Source organism: Aspergillus flavus, chromosome 2 (genome assembly GCF_009017415.1).
Source record: "Aspergillus flavus chromosome 2, complete sequence".
Lineage (NCBI taxonomy): Eukaryota > Fungi > Ascomycota > Eurotiomycetes > Eurotiales > Aspergillaceae > Aspergillus > Aspergillus flavus.
The window spans coordinates 2,569,700-2,588,986 of NC_092409.1; the positions used below are offsets into that span (position 1 = coordinate 2,569,700).

Sequence of the window (19,287 nt, forward strand, 5' to 3'; positions counted from 1 at the left end):
GAATTACCGAGGGCGAAAACAACCATTTATGGAAAAAAGATAATGTGCCACACACAATAAGCGAAAAAAAAAAGGGGGGGATAGCAGCCATTCACCATTTCTACCTCAGAACCCAGACGCCATGTAGAGTCAAGTTACATTAGCCCTCCCGACATTAACAGATTCATCTCTGATCTCTTAGACAAGAATAGAACTCAACTCCACTGCGCTTTCGCACGAGCCCGATACATACGTCCGCACGTGCACATGGATAGGGATGGGAAAACAAGAAAAGACCCGTTATCCGAGTTAATAATAATATTGAAATAGAGATATCAGAGGAAATGCAGGGTATTTGTACAACAGATAGCAGAAGGATAATGTAAAGAAAAAAGGGGGAACCGGAGGAATGATACGACAGATAGAAGAGTGGGATTCAAAGAGTGCCGAGAGGAGCTCATTTAGTAAATAGGTAGGTAGTATTTTGTAAGAGAAGCTCTGGCCGGACAATGAATTTCCTTGTTGATTTTTTCTTTCTTTTTTTCTGTTGGGTTTAGTAATATTCCTCCCTTTCTAGGATCATAATTAACTCGGTGAGTTCCTTGCGTAGTGACCGGTTACGGTCCCAAATCTCGACGATCCTTGGGCGATGGCTAAGGAATACGGCCTTCTTCCACGATAGACCGTCGTATTGCTGTGCGACTCGGTCCGGTAGATTTCTTGCAAGGTTGCGCAGGACCAATGCAGCCTTGTACGCCACTCCAACGGGTTCTCCTCTCTCGTTGACGGGTGTGTCCAGGTAGAACCATTTACGAACGATACGTTCCTGGAGGACAGGGCGTTTTGAAGATGGTGCCTCAGCATCCGCGGGTCGCTCTTCAGGCAAATGTGAAGAAACGTGGCCTGCCACCATGGCGGTGTTAGCACTGGGGCCAGACGAGCGGAATTTAGTACAGTTGTCCCAAAGGCAGGTGTGTATTGGTGACTCGGCTTTGTCCAGATTATAGTGACCCGGCTCCTCGCCACTTGTGGCAAGGTTCATATGATCTGAGAAAACATGGTTGCGAAGATCTGTAGGAGTTTTGAAGGCGCGTTGGCAGGTTTTGGATGGTTTCGAATTGTCCGTCCACTTGCAGAACAGATAAGGGAAGCCTTGGAAAGTGTAGGCAGTCTCCAGAGGCCTGATACCCTTGATGATGAACCTGGTAGTTGCGCCAGGTCCATTGATGACCTGCGCCTGTGCATTTGTGAAGGTTGTGCTGACATTCTTGATGAACTCGGCTGCCGGTAGAACCCCCCCGCCAGGAACCCGAGGGTCTGCGAATCGGCTTTGATACGCTTGCCATAGGGCGATCTGCGTGATCTCACAATCAGCATCTTCGACGAAGCAACAACGCAACCACCGAGAGCTGCGCTCAGGCTCAGACAGCTCCATTAGGTCTTTCAAGAGCTCCGGGGGGACACGAGGAATTTCCGAAGGTGGCGGTGCTACTTTCTCTTCTTGCAAAACCGTTTCCTTCTTGCTGGGTCGCGCATCGTGCGTTAATAAGGCGATCATGCGCGGCGCAAAAACAATAGGAAGGTTGAAAATATCGATCAAATTCTCAATGTTCTCCCGAGAAAGCGTATACTGATACCAGAAGTCCAGTGCGCCGCTCAGGATATCTCTATCCTGGTCAAGCAGCGTGTGGAAGTACAACTGTTGCAGGGTATCCTTTGGTACACGTTCCATTGCCCGGTTTGCCTCCTGATCGTCTAGTTCCGTTGAAAAATGAGTAAGAGCCCAGAGGGCACGAATAACGTGAGCACGGTCTGGTGACTCGAGACAGCCGAGCAAGGAGATCCAGAGTGGATCTTCAGGGTCAGTCCTCATGAACTTAGTGACTTCCTCCGCAATATCCAACGCGTCATTCTTGATTTCATTCAGGCGTGGCTGGTTAGGGAGGTTGATTAGAATAACTAGGAAATCCCTCAGCAGTCCTTTGGCGTAACGCGATACGTAAAAAGCGTTTTCCTTCAGCAAAACCATATTCCGGAGAACCAATGTGGCCTCCTTAACGTTCCGAAGACGGTGATTGAATTCATAAGTTTCAAGAGTGTCGTCTGGTAGGGTTACGGGTATCTGTTTGATCTTCTCCAAAATATCTCGTGTACCGTGTAGCGAGTTCAACACATTGACACGGTCGGTGGGTTGTCGAAAATCATACTGAAGTTCCCATTTCACGCCAGTGCAAAGGATGGATATATCTATGGCTTTCTCCATCAGGGTCTCCGCAAGCAGTGGAAAACCTTCAAACTTGAATTTATCCCATCTCTGGTTGGAGATTTGCACAAGGTGGTACAGCGCGAAATCGACCTCGTCCGATATTCCTGACTGTAGGCCGTAATGGGCCCGTTTGTAGATATGATCCGCTGGTAAAGTGTCAGTTATGCCTACAAAGCTAAGATATAGCACGAGCCCACGTACACTTCGGTACCTCCAAGTATCTGAGGGGGAAATATGGATCGTAAAAATCAGGTTGCTTTGCTGTCTTTCCTCTGTCATTAAGGCCAATAAAGAGGCCTGGCCTGTTTCCAGGCGTAGCTACCTCACGTGTGGACATCGGAACCTTCTGCTCCCTCCCTTCCCAACTATCGATTGTGGGATGAGGGCTATTTGAGGCGACGGAGTTGGTGTGAGTCTGAGACATTGATACTGGTTGTGGGGATTGCGGGTGTGCGTGCACATGTGAGCGTCTAACTGGCGCAGTATCTGGGATGAAGGGCTGGTTGGCTTTGGGGGCTTGCCGCAAGCCCTCTACTGACAGTCAATATAAGTTCAACGATTGCAAAGGTAGTCCCATTAAAGGAGAAAGGCATCACTTACCACGCAGGGACGTGCGTGGTGTAGCAGTACTCATTTTTAACTGGACCCAACCTAGTCGCAGCTGAGTGAAGGGTTACCTAAATAAGTTCCAATACTGGAGCTTTCTTCTTTACTGAGTTCCCTTTGAAAACCCAAAGCCAAACTCACACGACTTAGGAGCACTAGTTGTCGGGAAACTTCGTGTTGACTCCAGAATCTCGGTCTTCAGCCTGTGTTTGGATATAGTATAACGTAGTAGAGCGCGCAAATCGATCGTAAGCGTTTGATCGTGCCTTTTCGCTTCCTCTTGTCAAGCCAGGGATCCGGTTGCGAACGAGGGGTAGGATGATATCCTTCGGTAGAGACAGGATCGACTGTCGAGCTCGAACAGGTCTACACTTGCGTGAAGTCGTGGGTTTTAGGCGCGTTTCAAAGCTATCGGGAAAGCACTCTCTGTTGAAGGAAAGAGGATGCGATTGCCGCACGAAAACACAAGTCCGCGTCACAGAGTATTGATGAAAGTGGTGCGACGACCCTGCGCGGGCAATGGGAACAATCGGCGACAGGAATAATTGAAATCTGAGCGTCAATGCTTAAGTTGTGGCCCTTGGTGGGCTTCGTGAACGCAACCTGATCGCTGATCCTGCGATCCGTCCTACCATTTCAGACAAAAGTCCGCGCAGCAGCCAACAGCCAGGAAAGCAGGCCTCAGGCGCGTTCCCGGACTATCTGTACTTCCGCTTCCGGTATGTTTCCCATAGTTCCCTGCTGACTCATTTATTCACGCCTTGTTACTAAGGCAGAAACTAATCTTCCCCGGATCTACAATCTAATCACGCCCCAGATGTCATATCACTTGTACCGGATAGTTCTAGTGGAGCGCTATCTACGATACGGCAGCATTTACTTTACTTTTTCCTTACGATAAAATTTTTTTCCCATAAAAGTTTCTACGTTACTAAGATCAATGGTGATCAGTACTAGTGATTCCATTGTATGTTGGGACCGTCTCGAATGATTGGCTGCTCCCAAAGTCACCTGTCATCTACATAGTATAATTCAGGTGATCAGTACTACTAGTACCTACTAGCACTTACCTTAGTCCAGCCCCAGGGCTACTTCTACGCTTTGAGCCATAGTCAATTGTTAAGTTTCACAGATCTTTGTTTCTCATATATAGTATTATCCTAGTATGTATGGCCCTACTCAACGGTCCCAAGAGGGCATACAGCTCGCCTGTTTGTCTTTGGCGAAATACTCTTATACAACTACCTCAATGAGCCACAGGGGTCCTTTTAATTGGAGTCATATAATCGGAAATGGTGATATTATCTGCATATTCGAAAGGCACGCAATACCCTCACCTCTCTATAGCAGGGTTTTGCTGAAGGTCATGCGTGACCATGACATCCTGGTAAGGATTGGAGTTCATGCATGTATCTTTATCATAGACGTTGCTAATGCTGATACAACCACTCCTTTAGGAGCAGATTGATATTATGCACCTCTCGAGAGATGCTATGGGCCAGCCTCAACCAAGTCAACATGGTCAAACAAAGCCGATCTTCGCTGTTGTCGTGAAGCTGCCATGCCTTGCGGTAAAATATCCAGAAGGAAGTGGATGCGTTAGTTTGACCGACATACAATGGCTCAGGATTCTATATCTGATATAGTGCAGATCCGTCGGTTCCAGATCAAGTTCTCCTTAGAGCGTGACTTTTACAGTGCGCTTTCCATACTCAGTGATATCTCGTGCCCTTTCTCAGAGTCAAGTCCTGGCTCAATGTCAGTGACTCGCAGATCAACCTTATCACAATGGCCCACAAGGCCAGTGCCACCCGCACCTTATCCAGCGTCATCCTTCCCTAATATATCTGGAACAACTGGTATCCCTGCTCTGAGAATTCCGCCTTCCCCATTATATTCACCTGCAGTCAGTTTGCCAGTGATGACACTGAACCCTACTCCCGGTAACCCGCTTCAATTCTGGCTTAAGAACACTGACTGTATATTCACCTAACCTGGCTTATAGGCGCACTGAACCCATCCTCACAAACCGCCTTTAGTGGTCACTCAGCGTCCAATGCCAATCAAAGGCACAATTCAATCAGTGCTACTGCCCCTATGAGACAGTCATTACTTCAAGCATCGAGCGACAGTACCTCAACTGGAGCCACATCAAGACCATCAACAGCTACAATTTGCCACGATATTCAGGCTCTCAATCGGCTTTTGCCTCCGAAAAGAGACCTGCCATTTCCCAAACAACCGGCAAAGAGACCATGTTCAACATTGGCGCCACAACCTTCTACCGCCTCACACACAGAAGAAGCATATAAGACAATACTTAATACAGGTGCCAGATAAGTCCTATCCTTTGTACAAGTGCTTAATGTTATTATCCCCAGCTAACTCTACCTCTCCGTTAGCTACACAACCAACTCATAACACACCGGTACTACCTCTAAACCAGATAGCCAGGGAGAAGACGCAGAATTCAAGAGTTATCACACTCAAATACCGCCCATATTCGCAGCCACAGTCTAATCGAACAGAACCTACCCCTAGTCACATTTCCCGCAGACCTAATCTCACACAATCGACCATTACGCCACACATACTACCAGAAAATACTCACCAGTCTCCACTTGCAATCCAGCAGGATACACCTCCCCTTCTCAATCAACGTCCAACTACCGAGAACAGTCGCCAGGAGCCCCAACATGATCTCCTCGCTAAAGCAGACTTCTCAGTATATTTGGCGTCGCCGACTCCTGAGCGTACACAGAAGCTGGAAAACTGGATCTGCGGGAATCTCGAAAACGATGGGTTTTTGCAGCTTTGTGAGGATGTGGAAGGAATATGGAGAAGGTTTGCATTGGGCAAGTGAGTATTCCTTTGCTTCCTGTACAACATTCGTCCTGTTTTGGCTTGTCTGATGGCTGAGCTTCACCGGGCTTGTGCGAGATTAAAGTCTGTATAGCATAGTCGAAGAACTTTTATTTCTTTCATGTGCAAAATTTGCTGGCGTTATACTACATGCATTACTTTTCAGCAAACTCAAATCGAACTTTTCATTACCCAAAGTTAATCCAACTATAGCATGTTGGAAAGAAATAGATATCACTGGCAACTTGTTATAAATACATACAAAATCACCATTAAGCCCGCTAGATACCATTAGCCGTAACAAATAGAAAATGTTGTTTTCTTTTTTTCCGAGAAAAATAGGGGGGAGACGGAAAAGCAAACTACAAGGCAGTTAAGTTACAACTGAGAGAGATTTTCATGAGGAATAGGGATATTCCCATCAGCCAAGAAATTCTTCCAACCAGAGTCAGTGAACACGTCTCAGCGAGACCGACGGTAGATCAAACCCGAAAAGACGTTGAGATATCCCTCCTTGGTAAGGAGAGTGAAGTCAACCACAACGCGACCCTGCGGTTGCGAGACAGAAGTGAGGTTCGGCGACGTGGCATTCAGATTGCTTTCAGTTGAAAGCCCAGGGGGTGGGGATCCGGCATTGGCAGCCACGGTGCCTTCAGCACCTACAGCAAGATCTGCTAGGTGCTGAAGGGACCGCTGTTCGTTCGGGCCCATAACTGGGGGAGCTGCAGAGCCGCTCTTTCCCAAGCTGGGATCCTGGAGCTGGCTCTCTTGGGACTTGGTTCGTCTCCATTCTAAGAAAATGCGGATCTTGGAATCCCAGCCAGGAGTCGCAAAGATATCACTGAACTCAGTTGCTTCACCGCTCCGCTTCGCGCGGTAGTCAAGGATTTCTTCGACCTTCTTCAACGCATCCCAGCACTCGTTCGCATGCTCTGGAATGACGGTAGCCTCTAGCAAAGTCATAGAGGCTAAAGCTAAGCTGTGAAGATCGAATGGCGTTGTGAGACGGGACTGTGTGTTCGACTTGTGCATCTCATTAATGACTTCAACAGCGCTGTGGATTATTTCGTAGGGGCTGTAGACATATATGTGGCGTTTGATCAGCAAACGGATGGTCCATTCAAGTTGGTTTTGTAGACTATCAAGGAAGCTTTGAGATGTTGCACTTTCCAGGGTCTCGTTCGATTTGTGAAAATCCTCGACTTGGGTTAGACGCTCAAGAGACGCTAACATGTTTGCCCCAACCATACGGCCTAAGCCAGTATTTGTTTGGCAAACATTGTTCTCGATAGCGCCTAGTGTGACCATTTCCACAAGGAACGTAGAGTATGCTATGGGTTTTAATGTTAGCCAAGATGATAATTCAAACGTGGACATGATGGTCTCACTCACATCCAATGCCAGTAGCAACTGGGCCAACAACTCTTTCATCCTCACGACCACCAATTTCATACGTTCCAAGAATACTTGGGTCAGCTACGCTGATGGCATGCCAGCGAGACAGAATTGCCAAGGCTACCCAATTACGACGTACAAGATTTGCCTCTGAATCAACGTCTGGGTCTGAAGAACGCTTGCTCTTCAGCTGGCCAAGACCCTTGGCCAGATCGGAGCCGAGTTTGCTGGCCGACTGGATCAGAGAATGCTTAGGCACGCCGTCCTTGAGAACGAAGTTGTCTGGTCCACGGGAATCACAATCGAGAATCATTAGTAACATGGTCTGGAGCCAAATCAAGTTAACTCCTGTCGGGCGGGCCAAAGCTGGTTGCCGGGTATAGTACAAGAGAAGGTCTTGTGCATTATCAAATGAAGTGACCCTTTCGAAAGTGCTTATAACGCGATCCATGTTGGTGCGCGTCACAGTGTACAAACTATAAAGGAAGATCTCTTGCACCTCACGGCTGCACTGGTGTAAAATCTCGAGTAGACGTTCCTTGGAGTGCGACAGAATAGGGAAAACGGGATGGATCTTTTGATAATAACTGTATGTAGTTAGAATATGTATTATTTATGGAGATTTGGATTGCCAAATCTATGGTGGACTTACGCGTTGAGAGATCCCTCATCCACATCCAAGGGGGTCATGTCTTCTTCCATGGCTTGCTTAGGCACTTCCGGTATCTCAAGTCCATGCGGCAGCTCAGTTTCATTGCCCGTCGTCCAGAATAAGTTGCCGGGTTTTGGTGCTGTACCGCTCACAGCGGAAGGGTTGTACGGATCGGTTGAGGTTTCTCCTGTGTCTTGTATAGTTAGTAGGGTAAGACCAAACACTATGGTTGACGGACACGAACCGAAAGCATTCTGGGAGCGAGAATTGAATTGCGGCTGTGTGAAAGAGGAGCTTGGAAGTCCTTCGAATACAGAATAGGTCCGCTTGCGCCCAATGGAGCCTGCATCCATTGGTGGCGAGAAGTCCTGATAAGCTCTTGGTGACGACACTTCGTTCATAGATTGATAAGGCATGTCGGGATGAACCATCGCAGGCTGCATTTGACTTTCAAGGGTGTGAAGGCGCTCTGCAAGCTCCTTGATGTAACTATCGTATATCGTCAGCCGAACGCGACAGCATCATCAGTAGGGCAAGGAGGGCGGATCTTACCCTTTGCTGGGACCACGCTTCATGGGCACACGACTGAACTGACAGACAACCCCAAGTCGACGACAGTTGGAGCATGTTTCCACGCCAGATTCAGAGCTTGCATCACAGCGAACCTAAGAAAGCACGCGGTTAGGTTATCGAAAACAAATGTCGCGTCTGGAGGCAAACAGTAAATGAAAAGTACCTTCTTGCGTCTGCATTCGTCGCAGGCGCGAGAAATCTTCGATCTTTTTCTCCTCGCGCTCTGGTCTCCGTAACTTAAGTCGTGATTTGGGTCGACACCGACTTGCTGGCTGGGAGTGAACTGTAGCATATGTTGCTGTTGATGCTGGTCTGGAGACGAGGGACGACCCATATCACCGCCACCAGGGTTCGAGGATCCTAAAACCATCGATTGGCCATGATGAACGCCATTGCTGGAACCGTCTGCGAGGCCGGGGCCAGAAGTTTCACGGGATAGCTCAGCGGATAAGAGCTCGTCGGCTGTCAACTGGCGGTTCGCGTAGTACTGCATCGCGCCCTGACCCATCTGCGCCGCGTTGGGGGACGGATAGGAAGCGGTCGGAGGCATATCAGAATGCTCGCGGGAATTCATTGTGTCGTGAAACGATAATGCCGCTCGGGAAAGGTATGGGTGGGCGTTGGAGCGACGCTCCGGGAGATGTAAGAGGGAGAGTGTTGAAGGACGGAAGACGCGAGGACAGCAGGCAAGGTTTTACAGGCTAAAACTGCCTGGGCGGGGAGCAGTTTTGAAGGGGTTAGTGCCGATTGCCCTCGGCGCAATTCGCAAGACTCAGCAAACATGATCGCGCGATTGATTTACAGAAAATGAAGATCGCTGAATCTGATGAAGGCTCGGGGACGAGAATATAGTTTCATACTTGGATGATCGTGCCGATGCGGAGAACCGGCTTTTTGTTTCTGCGTTCAGCGACGGATTAATACTATTTCCCACCGGCCCAGAACTCGACCAAACCGCATCTCAGACGGAAGAATATCGGAGGTCAAGGGCTTCTATGGGGCGAAATTATCATTATGGCAGTTTCGGGCGAGATTTCTCGAGATCAGGGAATCATGATCACCTCTCTCGGTTTTAACCTCAACCGTCTGGTAGATGAAGCATTTAAGGCGACTCTTCCAACCCAACGTCGCAGATGATGTCAATCCGACACAACCACCACCGTGCTTTTTTTATCAATATTGCATTCTAGAGTCTCTTGAAGGCCATGCTTCTGCTCTCATATATGCTCGTAACATTTTATAGTGTCATTTATGGGGAACACTAACGACATACTCCGTTCACTTTCACAGTCCTCGGTAAGCAACCACACCTTCAACTCTCTCTGATGATGCAACAGGCATACTGATGCAGCTTTAGTATACCTTGTGATATGAGCTTGTTGAGTCTGTGGAATTTTTTTTGACTTGTTGGTACTTCTTACCAGGAGCTTGGATCGCTGACTTAGGACAACCTCACAGAGTTGAGCACAGGTCAGGCGACAATATATCGAAATCTTGCCACAGACCTTTGGTGTTATTAATCTACCAAACCGATCAACCTATAAAGCTACTACACCTATGCTTGTATTACCCTGTTGAGTGCAGTGTTGATGTAGCTGAGTACATTATACCAGTACACAGTACATTGTTTATGGATATCAAGTTAAACTCATACTAAGATCCTTATTATTCCTTCTTTCTCCTCCCCTTTAACACTATTTAGGCCATTCGGGCTAAATCTTAATTTAAACAGCTTTTACAGTTCGTCAACGCCTCGATTGTATCTCGGGATAAACCTGATTTTCAATCCATGAGATATACTTAACAGCAACATTCTATATCGTATTTAGGTTTCCGGGAATGGACTAACACACCTTTGACCCAGCTGTTGATTGTTGTTATCTTGGATGTGTTACTTTGAAACCGCCCAGTGACAACCTAACATTGCAGCTGGTTCCAGGAAGCTGGTGCACTCCACATGGACACAAAGGAATCCTGAGTTTTGACAACCAGCCGTACGCGAAACTTGTCAGTCGGGCAATGTTTGATATCAACAGTGGATCCGTCCTCTACGTACAAAGGATCACTATACGGAATACACAACTTGATTGCCTCCGTCTGCAGAAGGAGCCAACTCAGACCCGCTCAACCGGCCGCCCATCATCTTCTACTCCGTACACAGTATCTTTCAAACTTAGACTGCCAGTAAATAAGCCCATTCGCCTGGGCAGTATCGGCCCCTCCCTTATCAGGTCGAAATACAACTGTGAAAATTTGTTTCCCAATAAACTCGGATCGCGCATTAAACTATGTTGAACTAGGCCAAGATAAGTAAGAGTAGCTTCAAGTCCCCTCCACAATGCGGATACGGTCCGTTGACTGGGGCAGACCGGCGCGCAGTAGGTTGAAACAGATCCACCGGGCTGTGAAGCCTTCTTAGTTGACCATGTAAGAGACTGATTGTGGCTATTTTTATGAGCCCGAGAATGAACCTGAAAGACATGCACTTTTATGAATACCGCTGACAGGACTTGCTTATCTTGATATCTTCTGTCTGCCCTTGCCGTGGGCGGCTAAAATTACACCATAAGACGATCCCTAGGTTAAAGCGGCGGATCAACAAGTGGGACTATCTATAGACTCTCTGGGGATTGGCCTTGGGGTCCGGCGATGATCCACAAGTGGCCGAGAGAGGTATAGTTCGAGGCACCATACACGAAGTGTACCTGAGGTACTGATAGGTTGGGTTTTCTGTCCTGGAAGTCAAATTGTCCTGTTGAAGAAATATTGAAGCTCCAGAGCAGTCTTTTGGGTAGTGTAATGAGTTCTCATGTCCCCTTATACTTCCCACGTCTTTTAGGGTTGACATAATCATTGCGTGGTTCTAGCCTTTAGGCCGTATAGGCCATGACGTTTATTACTATAGAAGGAGCTGGTAATCATCCTTCTGTCCGGCGGCTAATATTCACCATATAGATGACTCTAACTAACAGATAGGTAGGTATAGCCGTCGACTTCCCAAGTCGAAGACGATTGTTATGCATTGCCGGTTCCTAACTGGCTGATGAGAGAAGACGGAAGGTCCGAAGGGACCCCGTTTTCTCTCCGAAAGAAGTTATCATTGGTGGAGCAGCCATGCGCCAACGCCGCGCAGATCAGGCCCCCTCCACTGCACATGACCGGCCGGCAAGACCGCTGCAAAGATCCTAAACAAGCAGCTGTGACGCCATTTCTCAGTCCCAACAACCCGTGATGTCGCGACGAGAGAGATCTGAGGACCAACCATGGCAACCACGAACGAATGACCGGTGATGTAAATATTTTCCTAGCCCTGACTGTTTCGATCTCTGATAGGCAAGGCACGGTTATCTTTGCTTTTGGCTTGACGTACTTCGATGCTGGGATGGCGGCGCTGACTCGATCGTTTAACGATGACTGAGCCTTGGAACGCTCGATCAGATACACAACGATACAATACGATACAGTTCGTAACTATCGGCGCAGGAGATCTGAATTCAACCCCCCGAGTCACCAAAATGGAAACGTAGTCAGTGACACGGCTTGCAGACGGAGAACGATGGTGTTCATGCCAATCGATCTTTATCTTTGCCCATTCGTGCCGTGGTCATACTGGGCAACCCTGCCGCGACAAAGCGCCGGGCACTGAGGCAAAGTTCAACTCAAATCGGTTCACCGCATTGATAACCATGGTCTACTGTTGGTGCCTGTCTAACCATATTGATCAAGTCTTCCAATGACTGGCCCGACTGGAAGGTTTTAATCTGCACGGAAGATCCAAATAGACCTTCTAGAAGAGTTGACCGTAGCAAAGTGGCAAAGACTCTAGGATCCCATGGCCATTGTTGTAGTTCTACAGGGCACCATTATGGACGGTCGGTCAATGAAATGAGACGATCTTCTGTAGTCGACAGGGCGAAAAGTAGATATCCGGGCACACTTGGCGCTATCGGGTACTCTTGTACTATGTAGGTATTACCAGTACCTTTCTGAAAACCAAATTCAACAAGCACGAAAACTCGGTCTAGAAAATCCACAGTTGTTAAGTATTCGCCGGCCCGGGTTCTGCCCCAGAAGTTTCGTAACAGGATCCATCAACCAGTGGACAGAGTTTGGTCCAGTCCCCCCAACTTTCCGTACCAAGCCTCTCCGTTCTCCAGTCGTTCAGTCTTCTTGTACCCTAAAACCTACCTATCCACCTTTATCCCCCCTAGGTTGGACAACGACCACTGAACTAACCCATGGTAAGTAATGACCCTAACAATTCAGGCGTAAATCGCGGCTGGAGTCCCAAGTGAATGAATAGTTTTGGATGGAAAGAATCGCTCTGTGGTAGCGGTTGTCAGAGACCCCTTGCATCGAATCGAAGGTACAATACATACAAGCCTGTGTCTGTGCTTGATTTTTTAATTTTTTTTTTTCTTTCAATTTTTCTTTTTCCTGATTGTCAGAGATTAAAGACTCCTGATATGACCATACATATACCTGCATGCATACATTTTATGTAAGTAGGCCTGTACCTCCTCGTACAACTTCCTGGAGAACAGTCATAATATAATCTACAAGTTGCTCTAGAATTCTTATTACGGCAATTGCTCTGGGCCGGACAATAATTTGTGCGTAATGCCAATCTGTGTGACGCTATCACTGGCTGTGTTGTCATTGCCAACTTTTGGAGTATGCCTTCCTCTAGGTAGGCAGCCACTACTACCGAAGAACCGGGACACCTCCGCAGATGCACCTGTACCAAAGTGTACAAACAATGAAAATTCCCACCCTCACAGGGCTGACTTCCGGGATTACTCCTTAGTTATAAGAGAACAGAAAGGAGAAAAGAAAGAGAAAGGACAAATGGACTTTAGTGTTCGTGTGTGCGTGTATGTGCGGGTAGCTTCAGCACGAGGGACAAAGCTGTAAAGGTACAATACGGTAATAACCATGGATATCCATGTACTGTGGAGCAGACCACGAAGCATTCCAAACTCGGGGTGCATGACAAGTCCTCACTAGAAAAGTTATGTCAATGTGTGAAACATCCTTGGACCTTGAATTGAATTAGAAGGATAGAATTGATTGAGTAAAGAAACTGTGACAAATCGCAGTAGGTTTTCTAGTAAACGGATAATGTCAACTCGAATTGGAACGACAATGATATTAAGCACTGCTTTCCCCTCCATCTATCCTATTCAAATAGAATTGTTTCATTCCGGTCTGTTCTCGTTCCAAGTCTGACTGACTCCGGCGAGACACAGCCACCATTGACGCAACTCCCTTGCGGCCACCGAATTGTTCCACATTTGACCTGGGCCATTTCCGCCTTAACCCTGTCCATTGCACTTTTACCCCCCCCAAAGTTAAGTTGGAGTAAAACGGGTCCGAGTCAGCTAACATAACCTAACCTAACCTACTTCTTCGCCCGCTTCCCTCCCGCCTTTTCCTTCTCCTTCTCTTTTTTTCTCCTTTTTCCTTTCTCTTTCTCACAGGGTTTGGCACACAACTCTGCTTTCAGATCGATCGCCTTTCCCCTTCATCTTGGCCGCCACAGCCGGTATTTGGTGTCCTGTCTCACGGCCGGCGCCAAACGGTGCGTAGGCTTTGGCCCCCCATTTAGTTGTTCTTTTCCTTTTTCTCTATTTCTATAATCTGTTGGGCTCTCTCTTAGTCCCGATCCGACTGCCCCCTCCTTACCCGGTTCCTGGTTCCTGGGTGTGCGCTATTCGTCAGGTACCCTAATTATCTTGCACCCTCACCTCAGTACTTGCGACTCCACCTTGATAGGTGAAACGGCGTTTTCTGTGACTTCGTTTGGTGCATTGGGATATTCGTTAAGAGATACCCTTGCTTTGTTGGAGTTTTCCTGGTCTCGGTCGGTCCGATCACCTTGGCGGACCGCACACTATACCTCGAATCCTCGCGTTGACGGCACTTTCGATTCCCCCCGACAGGTCTTCCTGTTCGGCTATTGAATATTTTTGAAAGGAAAAAGAAAAAAACGATTAGGATAGCCAGAGAGCCGCTGTGCTATCTCTACCCTTCGGTTACCAATTTAAATTTACTTCCTATATACTCGTCGCGAGTCATCGCATGTTTGCTACCCAGTAACCGCGATAATGCTCATTGATGGCGAGAAGTGGGCTTGTGAAGCTTGCGTCCGGGGTCACCGTGTCAGCAGCTGTCACCATAGTGGTAAGTAGATAGACCCCTCCTTTGTTGTGAGTCAGGAGGATGATTGACTCTGGAGATCGCAGACCGCCCCTTGACCCACATCAACAAAAAAGGCCGTCCAGTCTCTCAATGCGCTCACTGTCGCGGCCTACGCAAGTCACGGACAACCCACACAAAGTGCGAGTGTGGTGACAAGAAAAAGAACAGCCACAAGCATGATTTAGATCCCCACCACGCCAATGACAAGCGGGATCACAAGCGTGAGCATGTTGGAGTTGGTACACTGGTTCATTGTTTCTGATCTGCATTACAGAGGACTCCCGTCCAAGATGTGGCTGCACTCATGGACAGCGCTGTACCTGTGCGCTGAAGAAGGAACCCCACCTAAATACTGTGCCGGAAACTGGTCTTCCTCCGCCCCAACATACTATTCTGTCGGAACCACCCAAGAAGCCCCAGTTGACCTCAACCAAGTCGGAGAGCACGCTTACGATATTCCGAGATGGTCACCACAAACCGGCTCATAAACACAATGACATGGCTCACAAGTGCGGTCTGCCTTACACGATACCCCGGTCTCATACGATCCATTCGACCTCCGATGTGTCTCGTCGGTCCGTCGATCAGATGCCCTTGACTCAAGCGGCCTTGATGAACGAACCATTTGCGACTCAACCATTTTCGGAACAGCAGCCCACCCACGGTCCTCAGCGTCGTGTCAAGTCCGAGCATGGGTCTCCCGAGAGTGCCCCCGTCGTGTCAACGGAAGATGGACCGACGACAGTCCCCCCACTCGACCTCTCGTCTTTCTTCCCTCAGCCTCAGCCCATGAATAAACCCACTGAAGCCGAGCCGGTGTCCCTTTCCATGGGGAAGACGCCTTTAAATCCACTTATGACTAGTGTGCCGCCTCTTGACGTCTCGTCCTTCTCTACCTTCCCGACCACGACCACTTCGCCCGTGAACACAATGGCGTTCCAAGATCCATACAAGGAGCAGTTTTTCACGTCGCCGGACAACGATATGACCTTGGGTCCTACTGGATTCAATGCACCCCCTGTCGACTGGTCAAGCTTCCCTCTGTACTCCTCGGATGTTCCTGCCGCGACCAGCACACAAGCTCCCTCTTACGCGAGCTTCGACTACAATTCCATGAGCCACGGACTACCAGCTCCGTCGTCGTCCGGCGATATTTCTGAAGTGGAGGATTTCGCACCATTCTCCGGCTTCGGAAATGCAGGCAATGACCTTCAAGATCTCGCCAGTGGGAGTGAAGGTTCGGATCTCGACCATTTCCGCATAAGTTCCGCATCATCATTTATTGGCCTTCCTCAGGCGCAACTCTTATCGTCAAATCAGCTGGACTCAATCAACATTGACGACTTCCTCAAGTCCGCCAATGAGTCGACAGCAGCGTTAGAGCATCAACTCCAAGCCAATATGGGCATGGAACCCAAGCCACTCCCGTCGCAGGACGCCTATGCCATCTCAGACGCCCAGACCTTCAAACCGATGACTACCCCTACGACGAGCCTTTCGATGACGACGTCTGCTGCGGATCCCATGTGGCCCGCGGCGCTCTTTGACCCCGCCGCCGCATCGGTCGATGACAACAATTTCTATCCGCCGTCATGGGTGCAGTAGTGCACTCGCGGGCAAGCGCAGGTTTTCTGGCTTTGTGGTCTGTTCGCGGCACGTTACCACCACCTCCACACCGTCTGAGTGACGACACCCACGTCTTCACGACCTTGATGAGAGATGATGATAAATGCCTGATATTATTGTTCAATTAGCCAGTCCCAGTCAAACTATACTATAGCATTCAATCGATAAAGACTAGTGTTCATTCAAGCTCTGCTTGTGGCTCGTCTCGTGCCTTGTATCTGTCCTTGGCTCTGTCTGGTGGTTTTCGGGTCCATGAGATCCCAGTCCACTACTGCCTAATACTCTCGCGATGCCCGGTACATATATACACATTCTTGGCTTGCATATATAGACATCCTGATTACTAGCTACTCATATACACATTGACCCAGATCATTCGCCAGGCTTCTTAATGAAGCAGTAGCTAGTCAGAACGTAGCGAATTCGTAGCCCCGTGGAGAATTGAATGCAATGTCAGAGGGCGTCCCTGATCGGCATGGTTGCGCCGGGACGCTCAGCTGTGTTAGGTAGTACCTTTTAGACTTCCAAACCGGGCTAGACTTGATAGATCATGTGCATGACCCCAACCAAGCACCCCTGCAGTGTAGCGGTGTACATATGTGCCTATTTAAGTGATGTAATCCCGGCCTCCAGGGGGTATCTGGCGGTGAGCTGAAACCCAGTCATAACCTCCAACATGTGACCGGTATCTAGGGTCACTGAGGACTCAATGTATCGCCGGCTACTATTTCTAGATCCCATTATTCCAAGAATTGACAATGGCCGGATCATGGACAGCTCCAGGCCTGAATTCGAAGGACACGTTGCATAAACGAAGTCGAATGGTTCAGTACGGTATAGATACGTAGTACGCCTCCGTCCGTCCGTACATACATACATACATTCAATACATACAGTAAGTATTGTATCCTCGGCTAATAGAGAGTAGTAGTACTACTAGTCCTAGGCATGCCGTCTCTACTCTATACACGTAGTCTTACCTCAACCAAACTAATCCCAAGAATGCCAGAACTCCTTCTCTGCTAACCGGAACTTTCCAACCCAAAAGCCAAGCAAGAAAAACTCATGCATACCACGCAACCCACGTACTAAATCAAGCAGGGGCCGAAAACTGCAGGTTCGCTTCTGATTCACGGAGAGTAAGGAAGGGCTAAAAGTAGAATGCAGGTTGAAACAGGTTACATAGACATACTCCAGGAAGGTAGGTACCGGTACCCACAATGAGGGATTTATTTCATTGCATCCATACCGGATATTTTTAAGTAAGGAGGGGTGGGTTATGCAAGGGGATGAAGGACAAGCTTTTTGGGAAAAGGCTTGTTGGGTCTTGGCTCTGGATGGGAGGGTTCGATCTGTCGAGTAACCCTAAGGGTAACCATAACAACCAATCGGTGTGGGAGAGGTTTGTGTACTGTGTATTATGTGGTTGGTTGGGTAGGTATGTGATGAAGATTAGAGAGTGGTGATTTCTGTAGGTATATACTTATATATTATCCTCTGTACTGCATAGTTGGTGGGGTTTATGGTCATCTGGGTTATAATTTATCTTGAATTAGGGATATAGTTGTAATGTAATGGTTCTCGGAGACGTTTGGTATATTTTGTATCGAGCGAAGATCTACTCGTCCCTTTTCCTGTTTTTCTTTTCCGGTATTCCCGTTGGTTATGCTTTGATTTATTCTCCTGAAGTTTTGGCTAAGCCGAATGGTTCGTCAATTCTTTACTTATATGCTCAAGGGACTGGAAATATACAGTGCACCACATTCGGCTATAGTTACTGCATCCTACGCTTTATTGCACAATGAGAGATAGCGGTACATGATAGGATAGGCAGGAATTGCTCACACGGGGTTTTATATTGCTAAGTAGTTCTCGGGGTAATGTGCAGTCGTGCATCGAAGAATACATGAGTCAAGAAGTTGTCTTCACATGACAGACCTTCTGCAAACGAAGCTGAACCACAGAAGTGCTACAAAATAATTCTCCGGCAGCTTGTGCTCAGTAAAAGTGGTGCCATAGCTCGTCTGCTACCGCACAAAAATTTGATCTCCGTGTCGCATTATGGTGACACCAACCTAGGTATACGAGGCCTCTGAACTCGGTGAAATAACATTGGTCCGGCGTACAGCAGATAGTCAAGTATTCCACACTTAATGCCTCTGTCCATGGCAGTCATCAATTCAGCATGACGTATGTCCAGCTCACTGAGGGTAAGTAAACGGCAGCCGGCAGCAAGGCTTGGGGAGGTCTTGACAATCGCTTGCTTCAACTTCAGCATCAGTTGTTGATTGCTCATTCTGCTAAATGCATCGCCTTATTGTCAAAACTTCACAATATGGACCTGGTAGGAATGCCTCCTAGAGCGCCGTCAGATGTCCTCAGGGGTCTTGAATTAACCCTCAAAGGAAACATGATCATCGAGCCCTGTTTGGGACACATGCATTTACCACTCGCCGCCAAAACTCCAGCATTGTTGGCTTGAGGTTGAACTTGCTCTTCTGACTGGGTAGCTGACAGATGTTCACCAGTCCTTCAACATGACCGTGAAGCTCTAACCAAACGTCCTCTAGGACATGGAAGAGTGGAAAAAAAAAAAAAAAAAAAAAAAAGAAAAAAAAAGAAAAAGTTGTCACTATGCTATATAATGATGAGCACATTGTGATCCTAAAGATACGGGTAATATAGGACTCCTGTCAGCGGCAAAGAGATTCTGCCCGTATCCAAACCCTTCAATGACAATGGCTCTCAGGAGTACCACCGCATCCTTGCAAGACATATCTCCCATACTCAGGTTGACGATGAGCCTGTAACCAGATTGCACTGTGTGCATGCAGTCTGCTATTTCTGTGGAACGCCTTTCCGGTCTTGAGAGTACCATATAGGTCCTTGTAGCTCCTTCCCGGACTAGTGCAGGTTTCATCAAGCGACCAGGGTAGCTCGTTTCCACCTAAAATTAGCCCAAGTTGCAAATGAAGCCAATACCGTCAACCGTGTCACATGTCCTACAGCCAATATCAGCTTGATCACGTCCTATCCGTGCGTCCATCAGAAAATATGAGTTCGTTCGGCGTATCCTCGGCGGCATCCTGAGCATCCTTTCTTCAGCCAAGACATGTCCCAATATAAT

The 19,287-nt window shown here is 48.0% G+C and overlaps 4 protein-coding genes across 4 annotated transcripts; 2 read left to right on the forward strand and 2 right to left on the reverse strand.

The window, feature by feature from the left end:
* Positions 1-532: 532 nt before the first annotated feature.
* F9C07_3023 (putative chromatin remodeling complex subunit) lies at positions 533-2,879 on the reverse strand (the record flags this gene model as incomplete). Its single annotated transcript, XM_041289606.1, has 3 exons — positions 533-2,391; positions 2,447-2,776; positions 2,846-2,879. 3 exons carry the CDS (start codon positions 2,877-2,879, stop codon positions 533-535), a joined length of 2,223 nt encoding a protein of 740 aa, XP_041142653.1.
* A 794-nt stretch (positions 2,880-3,673) lies between these two features.
* On the reverse strand, positions 3,674-9,172 carry F9C07_2277373 (uncharacterized protein). Its single transcript, XM_071510241.1, has 6 exons — positions 8,497-9,172; positions 8,313-8,425; positions 8,005-8,249; positions 7,761-7,953; positions 7,106-7,695; positions 3,674-7,044 (listed from the first exon to the last, which is right to left on the reverse strand). The coding sequence occupies exons 1-6, from the start codon at positions 8,905-8,907 to the stop codon at positions 6,176-6,178; spliced, it is 2,421 nt and encodes an 806-aa protein (XP_071363743.1). The 5' UTR covers positions 8,908-9,172; the 3' UTR covers positions 3,674-6,175.
* Positions 4,218-5,714, forward strand: F9C07_2225640 (uncharacterized protein; the record flags this gene model as incomplete). The annotated part of the gene is made up of 5 exons (XM_071509769.1): positions 4,218-4,238; positions 4,309-4,449; positions 4,503-4,794; positions 4,857-5,180; positions 5,254-5,714. The coding sequence occupies 5 exons, from the start codon at positions 4,218-4,220 to the stop codon at positions 5,712-5,714; spliced, it is 1,239 nt and encodes a 412-aa protein (XP_071363742.1).
* Positions 9,173-13,514: 4,342 nt separating the features above from the next.
* aceA (copper fist DNA binding domain protein) lies at positions 13,515-16,946 on the forward strand. Its single transcript, XM_041289618.2, has 3 exons — positions 13,515-14,516; positions 14,579-14,755; positions 14,809-16,946. The coding sequence occupies exons 1-3, from the start codon at positions 14,441-14,443 to the stop codon at positions 16,137-16,139; spliced, it is 1,584 nt and encodes a 527-aa protein (XP_041142655.1). The 5' UTR covers positions 13,515-14,440; the 3' UTR covers positions 16,140-16,946.
* The last annotated feature ends 2,341 nt before the right edge of the window (positions 16,947-19,287 follow it).

Excerpts from the sequence above, each read along its gene's own strand:
- F9C07_2277373 (XM_071510241.1), bottom strand. The coding sequence starts at position 8,907 with ATGAATTCCCGCGAGCATTCTGATATGCCTCCGACCGCTTCCTATCCG. Across the intron at positions 8,250-8,312 it reads AAGCGTGGTCCCAGCAAAGG|TTACATCAAGGAGCTTGCAG; the intron begins GTAAGATCCGCC and ends GATATACGATAG. Across the intron at positions 7,696-7,760 it reads GATGAGGGATCTCTCAACGC|TTATTATCAAAAGATCCATC; the intron begins GTAAGTCCACCA and ends AACTACATACAG.
- aceA (XM_041289618.2), top strand. The coding sequence starts at position 14,441 with ATGCTCATTGATGGCGAGAAGTGGGCTTGTGAAGCTTGCGTCCGGGGT. Across the intron at positions 14,517-14,578 it reads CAGCAGCTGTCACCATAGTG|ACCGCCCCTTGACCCACATC; the intron begins GTAAGTAGATAG and ends TGGAGATCGCAG. Across the intron at positions 14,756-14,808 it reads TGACAAGCGGGATCACAAGC|AGGACTCCCGTCCAAGATGT; the intron begins GTGAGCATGTTG and ends TCTGCATTACAG.